General features: G+C 42.7%; 1 protein-coding gene and 1 long non-coding RNA gene across 5 annotated transcripts in view; one reads left to right on the forward strand and one right to left on the reverse strand.

Moving 5' to 3' along the window:
- LOC138745943 (uncharacterized) overlaps positions 1 to 10,049 on the reverse strand; it is a 35,036-nt gene extending 24,987 nt beyond the window's left edge. Inside the window, exons 1-2 of the long non-coding RNA XR_011346611.1 lie at positions 9,649 to 10,049; positions 9,432 to 9,556 (exon numbers count right to left, since the gene is read on the reverse strand). This is a non-coding gene — a long non-coding RNA (uncharacterized lncRNA). The remainder of the gene's footprint in view (positions 1 to 9,431; positions 9,557 to 9,648) is intronic.
- The window catches only part of LOC138745936 (protein Wnt-7b), a 154,391-nt gene extending 137,993 nt beyond the window's left edge, over positions 1 to 16,398 (forward strand). For all 4 annotated transcript variants that reach the window (XM_069903488.1, XM_069903489.1, XM_069903486.1 and 1 more), the window contains 2 exons: positions 5,776 to 6,047; positions 10,781 to 16,398. In XM_069903488.1, coding sequence (XP_069759589.1) covers positions 5,776 to 6,047; positions 10,781 to 11,260 — 752 coding nt within the window. In that variant the 3' untranslated portion in view covers positions 11,261 to 16,398. The remainder of the gene's footprint in view (positions 1 to 5,775; positions 6,048 to 10,780) is intronic.
- The last annotated feature ends 1,322 nt before the right edge of the window (positions 16,399 to 17,720 follow it).

Below are 17,720 nucleotides of genomic sequence, written 5' to 3' on the forward strand. Positions count from 1 at the left end.
TCACCAACACATTATCTGTGAAACCAGAGGAGCCATCATACTTGGCAACTTTTACACCACCCTGAAGAACACCTACCGAGCCATCCCAAGACAGAGCTTCGGAAAGTCTGATCACCTGGCTGTACTTCTACTCCCAGCGTATAAGCAGAAACTGAGGACGACTGCACCGGTGGTGAAGACAACCAAAGTATGGTCGAGAGAGGAGCAGAAGTGCCTGCAGAACGGTTTTGAATCAGTGGACTGGATAATATTCAAGGATTCATCTTAAAACTGGCAAAGCCAGTGAGCTCAGAGGATGTGACGGGAGCAGAATAACACTTGACTGGCAGTTGACGCTCATCATTTGGGTCTCAGTGACCCTAAGGTTTCACAGCAGGATTATGTCATTGGCTGTCACTGACTTCATCAAGACCTGCATGGATGAGTGTGTGCCCACGCTCACATATACGAGTACCTCAATCAAGCTGTGGATGAATCAAAAGATTCGCAATCTGCTGAGGGTGAGATCGATAGCATTTAAGATTGGTGATCCATATCTCTACAGGAAGTCCAGGTATGACCTACAGAAGGCTGTCTTATCAGCAAAGAGGCAATTTTGAGGGAAGCTAGATACAGTCAGATTGCAGGCCATTACACCCTACAAAGTGAAGCCAAACATCTTTTGCTCTGATCAGTCAAGGAGGTGGATGGTTGTTTAATAATGTTCCAGTTTTTAGCTATTAAAAGTCTGATTGTTTCACTACTCAGCCTAAAAATTTTCAAAGGCGTATGGAACAGTATCTAAAATCAGAGAAACTTGACATCGACCCCTGGTCATGGACACCCCAAACACCTTTGACCTGTGGCTGCAATGCTTTGAAAACTTGGCGGCGGATGCCACCACCATGGACGCAAATCAGCTGAGACTGCTCCTCTCGCAGGTTGGGCCTCAGGATTTCCCCATGATCTTCGATGCTAGCTCATACCAGGCAGTGAAGGAGATCCTCAAGGCCCAGTATCACTCAAAGGTTAACGATGTCTACACCAGGCATCTCCTGGCCACCAGAAAACAATGCCTTGACAAGTCTATTGCTGAGTTCCTGCGGGCCCTCCGGTTCTGTGCAGAGCCTGTGATTGTAAGTCTGTGTCCTCTGCCCAGAGTGCTGAGAACCTTATTAAGGACACCTACGTTGCCGGCCTCCACTCCGGGTACATAAGCCAGCAATTACTGGAGTAAACGTTACTCGATTTGATGAGGGTAGTCAAGCTGACGGAGGCACTGGAAGTGGCCATCCAGAACTCTGATTACTGTTTGGTCACCACGAGCACTGCCATCCTGGGATGGCACTCCTACGAGTGACCCACTACACAGACCCACTACTCTAATGTCCTGACCTCGGCTGTTGGCATGGGCAATCTCTCCAGTTGTTTCTTTTGTGGGCAGGGCTTGTCACTCCATTGACGCCACTTGTGAATCATAGGTGATGCCATTTTGGGCTGTGGACCAAATGCCATCTTCCCTGGCAAACAACATTGGAAGGGGTCGAGGCTGGCCATCTTGGGGCTGTGGGCAGCCATTTTGGGAGCAGGAGCATCCAACACAATCACTGAATCCACAATAGCATCCAGCACACTGAATCAGGAAACACTGCATGAACTCACTGGATCCATGATGGACATCCAGGTAAATGGGCATGTTATCAAATGTTTATCTGAAAACGGGAGTACAGAAAGTTTTATCCATCCCGATACCGCAAAAGGTCAGATCCTTAAAGTTTGGCCCGCCAAACACAGGATATCTCTCACATCCAAGTCGTACTCCGTGGCCATCCATGGGTCCTGTATGGTGACCCTGACTGTTGGAGACGCATTGTACAAACACTTCAGAGTGCTCGTCATGCCTCGGCTTTGTGCCGCCTCGTTATTGGGGCTGGACTTTCAGTGCCAATTGGAGCAGGCCACCTTGCAATTCGATTGGCCCTTTCCCCTCCTTACTGTCTGTGACAAACAGTTCTTGGATGATCCCCCTCAGGCAATGTATGGCCTCGCAACCCTCAAATTACCCCCTCCACTATTCACCAACCTCACTCCCGATTGGAAGCTGGTATCCATCAGGAGTAGACAATACTGTGCCTGCTGATTGGGTGTATATCAAATCGAGGTCCAGCGGTTATTGGGTGAGGGCATCATCGAGGTCAGTAATTATCCTTGGAGGGCCCAGGTTGTCATGGTCAAGAATGGGGAAAAGAATAGGATGGTCATTGACTACAGCCAAACTATCAACTGGTACACACAGCTTGATGCGTACTCCCTTTCCCGCATATCTGATATGGTCAACCAGTGTTTTCCATGATTGACTTGAAGTTGGCCGACTGCCAGTATATGGCATTCAAGATGGACAGCCATCTCTATCAGTTCCTCCAGGTCTCTTTCGGATTCACAAATGGGGTCTCCGCTTTCTAATGGGGAATGGACCACACAGTGGACCGCTCCAATCTACAGGCCACTTTTCCCTTCCTAGATAATGTTACCATTTGCAGCCATGAGCCACAGGACCATGATGCTAATCTCAACAAGTTCCTTCAATCAGCAAAATGCATGAACCAGACTTATAACAAGGGTAAATGTGTCTTCCAGACAGCACGAGTGGTCATCCTTGGCTGTGTTGTTGAGAATGGCATCATTGGCCTCGACCCAGACCGCATGCATCCATTGACGGAGCTGCTCCTCCTGCATACCCTAAAAGCACTGAAGCGATGCCTTGGGCTCTTCTCTTACTATGCTCAATGAGCCCCCAACTATGTTGACAAGCCACTGCTCAAAGCCTCAATGTTTCTCTGACAAGAGAAGCCCAGAAGGCATTCGACTGGGTCAAAGGGGACTTCGGCAAGGCAAACATGCATGCCATAGATGAGTCAACACCATTCCAGAAATGCGTCTGACTTTGCCCTGGCAGCCACTCTCAACCAGATGGGCAGGCCCTTTGCCTTTTTCTCAAGGCCTTGAGATTCTCCACTCCTCGACAGAGGAGTGGGCCCAGGCTATTGTGGAGGCACTGCCTCGCTGGGAAATGGATCACTCTTCTCACAGACCTGCAAAGGGTCGCATTCATGTTTAATAATAAGCAAAGGGGAAAAATCAAAAATGATAAAATCCTCAGGTGGAGAATCGAACTGTCTACTTACAATGATGATATCCTCCACAGACCCGGCAAACTTAACAAACCCTCAGATGCACTATCCCGTGGAACCTGTGTTAGTCTTTAAATGGATGGACTACAGACTCTTCACAATAACCTCTGTCATCCCGGAGTTACCAGTTTTTTCCATTTTGTCAATCTTGGAATCTACCTTACTTTGTCAAGGAGATTCGGACAATGTCTAGAAAATGTCAGATCTGTGCCGAATGCAAGCTGCTGTTCTACCAGCCAGACAAAGCACAGCTCATTAAGGCAACACACCTCTTCGAGTGCCTCAGCATCAAATTCAACCTCCTCCAACCAGAATGTTTATTTCCTTACTGTTATCAATGAAGATTCCTGTTTTCCCCTTCGTCATCATATGCCCTGACATTACCACAGCCACTGTTATCAAGGCTCTTCGTAGTATCTTTGGGTACCCCAGCTTCATCCACAGCGACCAAGGTACATCATTCATGAGCGATGAACTGCGGCAGAATCTGTTGGCTGGGGGCACGGTCATGAGCAGTTACAATCCCGGGGTAATGGGCAAGTGGAAAGAGAAAATGCCTTGGTCTGGAAACCCATTCTCTTGGGAATGATGTCACGGGGGGGTCTCAACATCTCCCATTGGCAAAAAGCCCTCCCAGATGCACTTCACTCCGTTCAGTCATTTCCCTCGGAAGTCAGCTTTAGGGACTATGCTGCCCACCTGGCTTACCTCACTGGGACCTGTCCTGCTCCACAAAGCATGTCAGGCAATCTAAGACTGACCCACTGGTCGAAAGGATCCCCCTCCTCCATGTCAACCCCCTGTATGCCTACATTGTCTTCCCTGATAGGCGAGAAGACACGGTCTCACTCTGAGATCTGGCACCATCAGGATCCCCCCCCGACCACCACTGACTTTCCAGAGACACTCTCGATCTACTATTGCAGCCAATGATATACCAGCACCACACTCCCTTACATCCTCACCTGTTCCCGTTCCTCAGCGATCTGTTAAGAGGGCAACCTCTCAACCTGATCACAATGTTACGGCAGCCCCCATACCCCCACCCCCCCAAACTTTTGCCACACCACTTGCTGCAATGGAGGTCGCTCCTTGTTAAACTTAATCTGTAAATGTGTATCTATGTCCAGTTGTTCACTCTTTTTCTCACCCCACAGGGTTCTTCATAAAAAGGAGGGGTGAATGTGGTAAATCACTGTTATACCGTGATTGGCTGCTACTGACTAGATACACCTCCCGAGACCCATCCTACCAGAGCCCCTTGCATGCCACCCTTTTACTTTTGCTCTGCTCAGTCAAGCAGGTGGATGGCTGTTTGATAATGTTCTGGTCTTTAGCTAGTAAAAGCTTGATTGTTTCACTACTCAGCCTTTTGTGGATTATTGGTGGTACATCAACATGGATGGCTATGCCTTTTTTGACTCCAGTACCTCTTTTCCCTTTACTGCTATCAACTGCTTGTTTTAAAGTGATTGTTACCATGACAACAGCTTATCACTGGCATTCCCTCTACTTTCTGCACCTCTCTTCCATCCGCAACTTCAAACAGAATTTTTTTCTCACTTTTCCAGTTTTGACATGAAATATCAAATCTGTTTCTCTCCCCACTGATGTTTATGGACCTGCTGTTTGTTTCAGAGCTCCAGCATCTGCAATTTTCAGCGCCAATCATGAACATTGTACTGTCAGTCAGGACAGAAGAGAATGCCTAAACATGACTGAGGTTATCAGTTATGATCAAAGAATTGTAAACAGACTTGTTTTGAATGATACCACTTCTGATTTCCCTCATTACATCATATGTTCACCAACCTTCCCTCCTTAACATCCTGTGTCTTAACCAAATGAATCAATATATCTCTTTGGTTTAGAAAGAGAACAAGTGAAAATATTGATTTAACTCTACATTTCCAATTGACAATGGCCCTCTTGACAACTTCACCAGATACCCAGGAATCATTATAATTATGAAGGATCAGAGGTCATGCTCTGCTCTTCTCAAGAACCACTTCTTACTCTTTGATTAAATGCAATGTTCCCTCTAATTTTTAGTAGCCAGTGTGCGCAAAAATCTGATGTGGTGCAGATTTTTTCCCCCCTCTGACAAAAGTATGTGCGCACTGAATGCTTTGGCAAATATAAACTTGAAATTGTTTCAAGATCATTTTGGCACAGCCTATCTTTCAGGGCTAATAAAACTATATTGGCATGTTTTAAATATAATACAGGTATGATTGCATTAACAGAAACAATTAGCTAAGAGATTATTTTCAGTATAATTATTACTACAGTATTTTAGGTAACGAACCTTTTGTGCATTAATTTCCTTTGTGTGCTGGTTGCAAAACAACGCACAGATTAGAAGGAACAGTGATTAAAAGCCTTCTCGTGTATTTAGTGATGAGTGAGCTTATTTTCATTTTAGGTGGCTTATTTCAAGAATTTCTGGGAGAACGGACAAAAATTTCCTATTGTCATTATGTTTATCTGTTGGTTTAATGAACTGTGTCATTGATGCTGTAAAAGTCTTTCAATCAATAACTTTTATTTTTAAAAATTCCTTGGATGTACTCTTAACATAATGGTTGTTGTTCTGTGTGTGCAGGTAGCCGAGAAGCAGCATTCACTTATGCCATCACTGCAGCTGGGGTAGCTCATGCAGTGACTGCTGCCTGCAGTCAAGGGAACCTAAGCAACTGTGGCTGTGATCGAGAGAAGCAGGGCTACTACAACCAGGAGGAGGGCTGGAAGTGGGGAGGCTGCTCTGCAGACATCAAGTATGGAATCGAGTTCTCAAGGAAATTCGTAGATGCAAGGGAGATCAAAAAAAATGCCAGGAGGCTGATGAATCTGCATAACAACGAGGCGGGGAGAAAGGTATCTGTGTCAAGAATAGTGAACAGGGAGACTTCAATACTAATCCATGTGATGAATATGTAGATTGTTTCACTTCTGTGTAAATGTTTGTGTGCATATCAAGGATTTGCAAAACAATGGATTTCTTTTTATCTTTTCACTCCACATTCATCTCAAGTATTTAAACAGTCTGCAGACTCTGTGATTGTAGTTTAATAAACAAAGCTACTGGAGAAACTCAGCAGGTCATGCAGGATCTATAAGAAAGAAAAAGATAGAACAACTTTTCAGGCCTGAGCCCTTCATAAAAAGGAGGGAGGGAGACAAGGGAACAATGGGCAGGGGGAGGAGCACAGGCCAACAAACAAGAGGTCACAGGGGATATGTGTGGGAGGACAGAAGGGAAAAGAGCTGACAAGTGATAGGATGAGGGGTATCTCTCTGAATGGAGAGAGAAGGGGCGGGGAGCTGGAGAAAAGAAGGCAGAAGGATAGGGGAGGGGCCTAATGCAAACTGGAGAAGTCTATATTAATGCCATCTGATTGAAGAAGGCCCAGCAGAATATTAGGTGCTGTTCCTCCAGTTTACAAGTGGTCTTCGTTTGCATGAGGTCATGGACAGACATATCAGTGTGGGAATGGGGTGGTGAATTGAAATGGTTGGCCACTGGGAGGACCTGCTATTGGAACAGACAGAAATGCTCAACAAAATGATCTCCCAGTCTGTGTTCAGTCTCTCTTATGAATTAAATGTTATTATTTAGACCTACATCATGGCAACAGACCATTTTGGACCACGTCCATGCTGCCCAATTTACACCCAATTAACCTACACCCCCCTGGAAGTTTTGAAAAATAGGAGAAAACCACAGCCCCTGGGGAAAACCCACACATGTACGTGGAGAACGTACAAACTCCTTATGGACAGTGTGGAATCCAAACCCCAGTCCCAATCACTGGTGCTATAAAGACTTTGTGCTAATTGCTATGCCAACCATGCTGCCCCTTGTAGAGGAGGCTATAATGGGAGCACCAGGGGTAGTAGATGATCCCTGTAGATTCACAGGTGAATTTTGCTTCAATTGGAAGGACTTTTTGGGGCTCCTAATGGTGGTGAGGTAGGAAATTTGGCCATGTGTAGCAATTCCTGTGGTCACAGGGGTGAGAACTTCCATTCCAGAATCTCTGAGATGGTTTCCTTCAAAACAAAAATGGCTTCTGCTCTAATGCCATCAGTGCAGCAATTTCCCATGTCTCCTCTATTTCCTGAACATCTGCACCAAGATGCAACAAGGACAGGATTCCCCTTGTCCTCATCCAACACATTGTCCTTTGCAATCTTCAGAACATATGGGGATCGTAGGTTGATCTGGGTATTTGGGTGGTACAGGCTTGTGGGCTGGAAGGGCCTGTTACTGTGCTGTATATCTAAATTAAAATTAAATTATCCCACCACCAGGCACATTTTCCCTTCTCTTCAGGGACTGTTCCCTCGGTACGTACCCCTCAAAATGAAAAAAACAAAAAAAGTAACATTCTGATGACCAACTGGAACTCTGTTTAAAGCAGGAAATAGAAACGATTTAGCTGAATTAATTGAGAAAGCATCTCATCATATAGATACAGCATAACCTGCTGAATTTCTCCAGCACTTTTGTATTATCATGAACCTTGAATTCAAGGCCCAGTTTGAATGTGAGAAGAAGTTGTTCTGATTAAAACACCGTTAATTAGTTTACAGAACTTTACTGTGGTCTCAATGTTTGTGGATCTGTGAAACACTTACAAGATTCTCCCTGATTGTAAAGTATCTCAGACATACCTGTAGAAAACACAAAAGTGCTGGAGAAGCTCAGCAGGTCAAACAGTGACCTTTATGTAGCAAAGGCAAAGATACATAAGTGATGTTTCGGGGTTGAGCCCTTCATTGAAATATGAGAAAGTGCTGGAAAGCATCCGAACAAAAAAAAAATGTGGAGGGGGGGGGGGGGGGTGTTTGACGATAGGTGGAGAAAGGAGGGATGGCTGTAGGAACTGGAAAAACAGGAAAAGTGGAGGGGAAAGAAAAGGCGAGTAGGTTTAGTGGAAAGCAGTAAAGGAAATGTTAATGGCATGTTGCTGGAGATTGCCCAGTCCAAAAATAAGGTGTTGTTCCACCAGTCTGCAGGTGGTCAGAGTGGGATAGTGGACAGACATGTGAGTGTGGGAGTGTGACTTGGAATTGAAGTGGTTGGCCACTGGGAAGTCACTGTGGTTATGAACAGAGCGGAGGTCCTGAGCAAGGCAATCTCCCAATCTGTGGCCGGTTGCTCCAATGTAGAGAATGCCACAAAGAGTGGACTAGATGCAGTAAATAAGTCCTCTGAATGTACAAGTGGCATGTTGCTTCACTTGAAAGGCCTGTTTGTGGCCCTAGATCATGGTGAGGGAGGAGGTGTGGTGCAAGTGTTACACCTCCTGTGGGCACAGGGGAAGGTGCTGGAGGTGCAATGGGGTGGGAGGGGGGGTGGAATGAGTGCAGTCCCTATGGAAGGACAAGGGAGGAGAAAATGTGTCCCCTGTACTAAGTTCTGGAAATTCCAGCGGATGATGATGGGGATTGTATGTTTGTTGCAAGTGGGGACAGCGGGGGCCAGGGCAGATGAGCAGGAAATGAAGGAAATGCTAGTGAGTGCTGAGTTGATGGTGTTGGAGGGGAAGCTATGCTTATGGAAAAAGGCAGACATTTTGGAAGGTCTCATCTTGGGAACAGATACATTAGAGACAGAGAAATTGGGAGAAGGGGATGGAATCCTTGCATGGAACAGGGTGTGAGGAGGTGTAGTCGAGGTAGTTGTGGGAGTTGGAGGGTTTTTAGTGTATGTCGGTGACCAGCTTGTCTCCCGAGAGGGAGACAGAGATCCAGAAAGTTTTCAGAGATAGACCAGGTGAGTTGGAGATCAAGGTGGAAGCTGTCTGCGAAATGGATAAAGTTGATAAGCTCATCGTCTATCCAGGGCTGAGGCAGCCCTGATATAGTCATCAATATAGCGGTGGAAGAGTTGAGGGGTCTTGCCTGTGTAGGCTTGCAGCATGGATTGCTCCACAAAGCCCACAAACAGGCAGACATAGTTGGGACCCAAGCGGGTACATTTATTTCCCCTCCCCCTTTCCTGTTTTTCCAGTTTCTCCATCCACCTAGTCATCCCTCCTCCCCTCATTGCTGCTGTCCCCTCCCTATCATCTCCACCTATCATCTCCTGCATTTTCTCATGCTTTGATGAAGAGCTCAAGCCAGAAACGTCGGTTCTGTATCTTTACCTTTGCTACATTAAGGAGACTGACTTGCTGAGCTTCTCCGGCATGGTGTGTTTTTTTTACTTCAACCACGACGCCTACATAATTTTGTCATTTACTTCAGACATACCTGTGTTTTGACGGCTTAGTCTCAGCATCACATAGTTTTTCAGAAGATGATTTGGGGAGCTTGTTCAATTCATATTCTGGGAAATTGGCAAAACCTCTCTTTAATTGCTTTTGAGATTCTTGGTTCTGTGGAGGAATAGATGGATATAATTTAGCAGCAGGTGGATAGAAGGTGGTCCTCCAGAATACAAGCTTTGTAATAGTTAGTCAACAAGTACCTCAAGCATCAGAATAAGTGAACCATTTCCGCTCTCAAGCGGGGGACTTGCTGTACACAGATCTGGTATTTGGAGATTAAGCTTTTCTCTCCAGCAGAGCCAGGGTATCTCAGCCTCAGGAATGCTGGATGTAGCTCCTCAGATCACAAGTCAGACAACTTCACAAGACACCAAATTGACACAAAAATGAAACCAAATTGGTCAATACAAACTTCCAAATCACTGTGATTAGAGTCAACATTACTGAAAACTTGGGTTCAACACAATCTCGTGTGTTAAAATGGAACATTCCATATAAACATATAACCATTTACGGAGCGGAAACAGGCAATGTTGGCCTTTCGAGTCCGCACCGGTTCACTGATTTTGTGCGCCCTCTTCAGGCATTGGTCCCAGTAGATCTTCATTCAATAACGATGGGCGAATTCAATGCAGGAGGAATCTTATTGAAATTGAAAGCAATCAGGATTATCAGAACCAGTTTAACATTGTGGCAGTGGGCAGTTCTCTCTCCCACCGCACAGTCAATAGCAAAACTGCTTACCTTTCCAACCATCTCATAGGTTAGCTTCCTTCTGTTTCCATGGTATTTCTTGGAAATGCAAGCAGAACTTAAGTTTATGGAAAGGCAATTTCATTAAAAATCAAAGCAACAGATTCAGTGGCAGTCTGGGCCTGCTCATTCTGTACTTTTTTTTTCTCAACCACTATAAACAAGCAAAATGATCCACATTTCCTCCACATCAAGGAATAGTCAAAAAGAGTCATAGAACTAAAACAGCATAGAAACATACCCTTCAGCCAATCTCATCCAAGTTGCCTATCTTAGCAAGTCTCTTTTACCTGCACTTGGCCAATATCTCTCTGATTCTTTCCTATCCATGTACATGCCCACATGCACACTACCCCTCTCCATGAAAAGTTTGCCCCTCATCTTAAACTTATGCCCTCCTATTTTAGATTCTCCTAAGGTGGAGGAAAAACTATGACTATTCAGTTTATGATTTTGAAACTATTTGCATTCTCCCTACATGAGCTTCAGTTTGAAAGAATCCAAAACTGAAATAAGGCATTGAAAAGGAACAAGATGCAATGAACTAATTTGTTACAGCTGTTATTCTTTGACTAATAGATTCTGGAGGAAAGAATGAAGTTGGAATGCAAGTGTCACGGTGTCTCTGGCTCATGTACAACCAAGACATGTTGGACAACTCTTCCCAAATTCCGAGAAATCGGATACATTTTGAAAGAAAAGTACGGTGAGGCCGTTCATGTTGAAGCAGTAAGGGCCAGCAGATTGCGCCAGCCCACTTTCCTTAAAATCAAGAAGCCCAGGACCTATCGAAAGCCAATGGACACAGATCTAGTTTATATTGAGCGATCGCCAAACTACTGTGAGGAGGACAGCACCACAGGGAGTGTGGGCACACAGGGACGATTATGTAATCGCACATCCCATCACGGAGATGGCTGTGACCTGATGTGCTGCGGTCGAGGTTACAATACACACCAGTATACCAAAGAGTGGCAATGCAACTGCAAATTCCACTGGTGTTGCTTCGTCAAATGCAACACATGCAGCGAGAGGACTGAAGTCTTCACCTGTAAGTGAGGAAGTTACCCCAACAGAAAAACAGATCGATACTCCGTCCTTGGGGTGGAGAATCCTAGCAAAAGAGAAATGAGAAGAAAGAAACAAGGAGGAGTCGACAAAACATTTGAGTGGAATTGAAAATCAACTCACCACAGCATCTACTTACAAAAACCCTCTCTGCTTGAAACATATCACAAGTTAATTGGTTTATGTTTCTACACCATGATCATAATAAAACGCGAGTTGGTTGTAGTCTGATATAACTGGTGTAGGTGCAAACTGACAACTGTTGCAGTGAGCTCGGGAGCTGCAGTCCATTCTACGGGCAGTATTAGTTGACATCTGTATGGCAAGTGATGGGCAAACAAGCTCCAATTCCAGAATGCCATGCACTTGACAATCTCACCTCACTTTCACCATCTGTGCAAGAAATTCTGCTCAATCGCAGCACAATCATACATTGAGAAAACAAAAACAATATTTTTTCCACACAAAAAAAACAAGAAATGGTGAAGCACAAAGTGGGTACTAAAGGAGTCATCAAATGGTGAAGAAACAAAACAGTTGTTCAGAGCTGTTCAGGACTGGAAATATGTTGGCTGTATTGCCCAAGTGACAAGCAGAGGACCAGAGTAGAGGAGGAAGATGGGCAGATTCATCTGCTTTTTTTGTTTGAAACTGACTAAATATATATCTTGTCCAGTCTCACTGGAGCTACTTGGATACTAGAAAAAAAGTTTATTTATGTTATAGAATGAACAAATCTAAGCACTAACGGGTAGCAATAATGTAATTTTTTAAAATGTAAGCCTGTTAGATTATTTCCTGACCTATAATGCATTAATTTGGATATTTCTCCAAATGTTTCTCTGACACTAATCTGCTTACACCTTGATAGTTTAACAAAAAGTGTGGCTAGAATGATATTGAGGGATACATGAACAGTTTAAATTCTAACATTTATATCAAGCTATTCATTGTTTTGAATACTCTTTAAAATATTAATTTATTTTGAAAGGAAGTTCCTGAATGCTGGGACAAAGGGACATAAAATGCTACAGGTATGGCTGACAATAATTATTGATTAAAAAGTAATGTTTTTATAGTTAAGGAAATGTTATGACCCCAGGACAATGCATTGGTACTTAATTTGATTTGTATTGCTTCTTCAGTTGTCTTGTATCATTTTACATTTGCAGAATGGAGACATGCTAGAAAAGGTGATTCTGGCTGAAATTATGCCCTGTTGGTTTTTGCAATACAAGTATTATATTTCACTAAATATCAGTAATGCAATTTCCATTTGGTTTGTCTATATGTAGCTTTGCATCTCTGCTTGGAACATTAAGTTAAACATTATGCATTTAGAGATGCAGTAGCTGTTTATTTTTTATTTCTGTGGTGCAAAATGTGTTATTTTGTGTGCCTGTCAAATTGAGGTCCATCATTGGGGCAAACAATTCAATCACACCTTGGGTTCTGAAGTTCTGCACATCTTTTTAAACAAATTCAGGCAAAATTTTAATTTTGATGCAATAGATTTCCCTCCATCTCACCATGGTAACTGTTACCTTCCTTATCTGGAAAATGGGGTTTCAGGTTTGCCTAGTGGGAGGCTAGCATGACTTAGGCTAAGGCAGACAATCTGATGGGTCCTATCTTACTGCCGATGGAATGCTTGAAGTGCCACGCCTCTGCTGGAGTGCTTTAAAAAACCCTGGAATTCCCCAAATGAAATCTTAAGAGTCGAGAAGTCAAATTAAGGCTGGTAATTGAACACTGCCCTCTGGGAAATCAACTGCTGCACAGCAAAGCACTAGGGACCCCTGCTACATCTAATAGGAGGTCTGAGGGATGACGTTAAGATATAACAATTGTCATCAAGTGAAGTATCTGGCAACAATTCCTCCTCTCTGGATGTCTCAAGTTTTTACACAATAGAATAATTTGGAAAGACCAACCATTTGCATCATGCAAGCTCGATTTCCAAATAACTGTCCTTTCATCTTATTTTCTCTGGTTCCATCCATTTTGAAGCTTGCTTTCATCTAGTCGAGGGTGACATATCATGGCAGAACAATTGACTTCAGTATCATTCAAAGTTAACTAAAGAGTTTATTGCATGATTTCCAAACTTTTCCAAGGACCTATTAAAATGGGCTGCAAAGCAGACACTAGCTGTGGATCAGGTGATCAAAGCATCAATGGCAGAATGGAGACCCTTTAATTTGTGTCACCTTGAGGATTCAGTGCGTGGTGCTCCTTGATTATCAGTTACAGACAGACAGGATAGCTGTCTGATCAAAGTTGGGACATGGATAATGTAACTCCATTTCACGTGTGCTGTTAATGCATTGAGATCTGACATCCCAGCTTGGATTGCAACTGAACATCCTAGTTCAACAGGCCCATTAAAAAAAAAATTACAATTGGTGTCTGAGAAATGGTTCATTAGGAGTGGATATAAAATACCTAAAGCATATTCCAGATGAACCATGATCTCTCAAAGAGAGGGAGCTAATATTTCTAGCGGAATGAACAGTTCAGTCAGGTGGCCCTCAGCAGTCTAAGTCCAGCCAGACCAATAGCAAATCTCCTCATCAAGGCAACAGCTTTTCCTTGACAATATTTTCCCACTTAATAACAAAGTTAATTTGCTTCTGGAAAATCTTTACAATTATTTCATATATATTGGCCAAAGAGAGAATTAATTTAGACATACAGCACGGTAACAGGCCATTTCGGCCCACGAGTCTGTGCCGCCCAATTTACACCCAATTAATCTACACCCCCAGTATGTTTCGAACGGTGAGAGGAAACCGAAGCCACCAGGGAAAACCCAAGCAGACACGCAGAGAACAATACAAACTCATTATAGTCAGCGCAGGATTTGAACCCCAGTCCCGACTGCTTGGCTGAAAAGGCTACACCAACTGTGCTTCCCTAGTGAAGTAAACTGTGTTTCTACTTTTTCCCCATTGAAAAGAATAGATGGATGGCAAACAAACATGAATGCTCAGATTAAATTAAGATTCAGCTTTAATACAAATTCACATCCAACTCTCTCCAGTGCATAAAATTATTGTTCATTTTCACAGAGGCTTCAACTCTTCTGACCCAAGTACTTTTTAGATATTAATAACTATAATATATCCAATAACAATTTACATCTGAATATTTTTCATTTTTTAAGATTACAATTATTTTTGACACAGGAGAAAGAAAAAGTGCAATAAATCTATGTCAGCGTCCAGTGGGAATGTGAAAGTAGTAGTCCACTTTAAACTGTTTTAATAAGAGAGACCTGTCAATGTAACATTATACAAAAATATTATTAGGATTGTCAAAATATTTGCTAATGACTATTCATCATGTGGGAAAGTTGGACCAGTTCATAACCCTGCAATTTAAAAAAAAAATAGACAGAGAGCACAGTAACAGGCCCGTTTGGGTCATGAGCCTGTCCTGTCCAATGACACTGAATTGACCCACAATTCCCCTAGGTTTTGTATGGTTGGAGGAACCAGAGCCCCCAATGAAAACCCATGCAGAATGCGCAAACTCCTCACAGATAGCGCGGGATTCAAACCCCATTCCCGGTCGGTGGCACTAACCCCATGTGCCGTCGTAATTCTGACCACATCCTTTCATGTGCATGAATTGAACCAAGTGAATGCTGAATGAAAACCATCCTCCATTTATTAAAAGATACAACTTCATGTCTCGGAGGGTGATGGGAGAGAATTACTCGACAGCTTTCAGGAGCTTTTGCAAAGATCTAGCTGGTCATAGATAAGAACAGGCCCCCTGATTTCCTAAAGTGACTGTGGAGACTTTGGTTGATAAGTTGTGGGGGACAGCTGTACTCTTTCGACAAGGCTCTAAAAAGTTTTCCATGCATTTAGCCTGGGAGCAGTGGTAGCAAAGTGAACAGGGGTTTTGTATACCATGGAAGGTGGATTACCAGATCAAGGAGGTGGGTCACTGGACATTAGTATCCTGTAGCTGCTCTGGACAATGTTGCATACAGGTGCCCATTCATCAGCTGAACAAAACTTTTCTTGCTCTAACTGCAAATCTCTACACACAAGAACAAAATGAATGTGACTCTCCTTCAATATAGTGTCTCAATTACATCCTTAATCGCACAATGCACTATTGTTAATAGCTGTGGCATCAGTTTGAAAGAACCAAAGACATTACTTTGCCAATTCAGGAGAGGGGAAAAGAAACATGTGCATATCATCCTAATTTCATCCTTTAGAGAACATTTTCTAGGTTTGGGAAATAGTTGTGTCGTGGCCCATATATCACTGAACAAAAATAGTGCAATAAAGCATTGATAAATATATTTAGTATAAAGAATATGAAACAAATATTCTGCTTTAAGAATACAATTATATCAAGCAACTATTCTTAATTAAAATAACCAAGGGTATGGATTGTCTCCTACTGTAGGTAAAACATTCATATTATAAACTGGAACCCTTGAGAATGAAATGTGAATCATCCTAATCAGTTTAATTGCTTAATGGGGCATGGTTCCTTTTGGATATTTTTAAGAAAAGATGTGGATATGAATTATTAAACCGCTTACATTCAAACATTTAATTTTCATGATTAGTTCAGTACCACATATAGACTAACCAAGAGAGATTCCAGCATTCTGCTAATGCACAGGAGCTTGCTTAATGAACAGCACTTTGGGTGATAAGTTTTGCTCTTCAGCAATGTGTCTTCCTTCTATTTGGAAGCCCATCTAAGTGGATATTTTCAGAGAATACTTTTCTATTTGATATTTTTTTATATACTTGCAAATAATCAGGTACCTCTAACTTTTAAAAATTTGTTATTCCCATTTTTGCAGTTTCTCTTTGGTTTTGTTTGAAAATGAAAGCATATCACGTGGCTCTTCATAAGCCATGAATGGCAGCCGACCCTGCCACATTCAACTGCTTTATGCTTTTACTTTTCCTGTATCTGAAAGGCATAACAGGGAACTATTGGAGCAGAAATAAGATGTGTTTTGTTCGTTGTCTGAAGCCCTGAGGACCGGAACCGGATAACTCCTGATATTGTAGAATGGATTGACAGAAAGTAAATCCCTTTCTTTCTGACAAACATTTTGCCATTAAAAAAAATGAGATACAAAAACAGGCTTTGCTGTGTGGGTACATTGTTGTAAGGCTAGTATTGTCAACGTGTCAGAATCATTAGCTCATGGGTATATATTCTGCAAGCTAATGCTTCTAGTCTAATTCACTATTGGGACAACGTGTCTGCTGCTTTAAAAAAAAACAGACTGGAAAGAAAGGAAAAAAAGGTGTGAAAAGTGACATGACTGGCGGAACAAAGGATCAGTGCATTCTGCACCCAGGCTGCTGCAACAACAACCTTTCATTCTTGCTTCATGTCCTGTTATCTCCCTCACAACTTAGCTTTCTGCTCTACTGTTGCCACTGTATTTGTGGTCCCATGTTCACCATGTGCCATGTAACACAATGGCCATTGTGAGCCCTCCAAAGATTTTTCTCTGGAGCAACAATGAAAGCACAAGTCTCAAAGCAACTTCCTCTGCACCCTTCCAAAAAGGAGAATGATTGTTAACTCTGACAGAAACGACAAAAGAATGTGAAGCTCATTGATTTAATAACCAGACACAGGTAGGACCTGCTTGGTGATGCATGACTTATAGAAAATGGATACATTGGCTCTCAAAACTATGGAATCATAATTTTTAACTCTATAACCAAAGCAATCTTGTGTAATGGAATGTTTAGTTAATTGCAAATCAAACAATGGGATGGGGTTTGGGGGATGAGGTGAGCATGACCGTAGTTTGAAACTCATTCTCCTCATCTTTAAAAACAATGACACATTTGCTTGTACGTGTATACTATACATACATCTGGTGCCCATCATATGCTGTCTATTTAAATTTTTGTACACAATATTACTGATAGTGGAAAAGAACAGAAATATGTGGCATATTTAAAGAAAAAGACTATATCTCATGTTGGCAATCTTTCACCATTCAACTCCAATGGAAAGTCATCGACCTGAAAAGATAACCATGTTTCTCAATCTACAGATGCTGCCTGATCTGCTGAGTATCTCCAGCACTTTTTGTTTTTATTTCAGATTCCTAGCATTATAAAGATAACCAGATCAGACTGATTAAGCTGGCTCTCTTCTACTTGACCAAACTTGTTAGCTCCTCCCTATTCAGAGTGTGGATAATGATAAATGTCATCTTTATGCAGTATCACCTCAGGATATTTCATGCAATTAATATTGCAGTGATTATTACCTGGTATCTTTTCTCTAAATGATGCATTATCAAATAACCAGACCTGACCACCACATGGAGCATTGTGCCTGGTTTCACATTTTACTACCTTTCTCTTCTTCACTAGCACTTTCTTCCTCTTTGGGCATTTCACTTGGCTTCACTCTGGCAGCGGTAAAAATCCTTATT

Source organism: Narcine bancroftii, chromosome 11 (assembly GCF_036971445.1).
Source record: "Narcine bancroftii isolate sNarBan1 chromosome 11, sNarBan1.hap1, whole genome shotgun sequence".
Lineage (NCBI taxonomy): Eukaryota > Metazoa > Chordata > Chondrichthyes > Torpediniformes > Narcinidae > Narcine > Narcine bancroftii.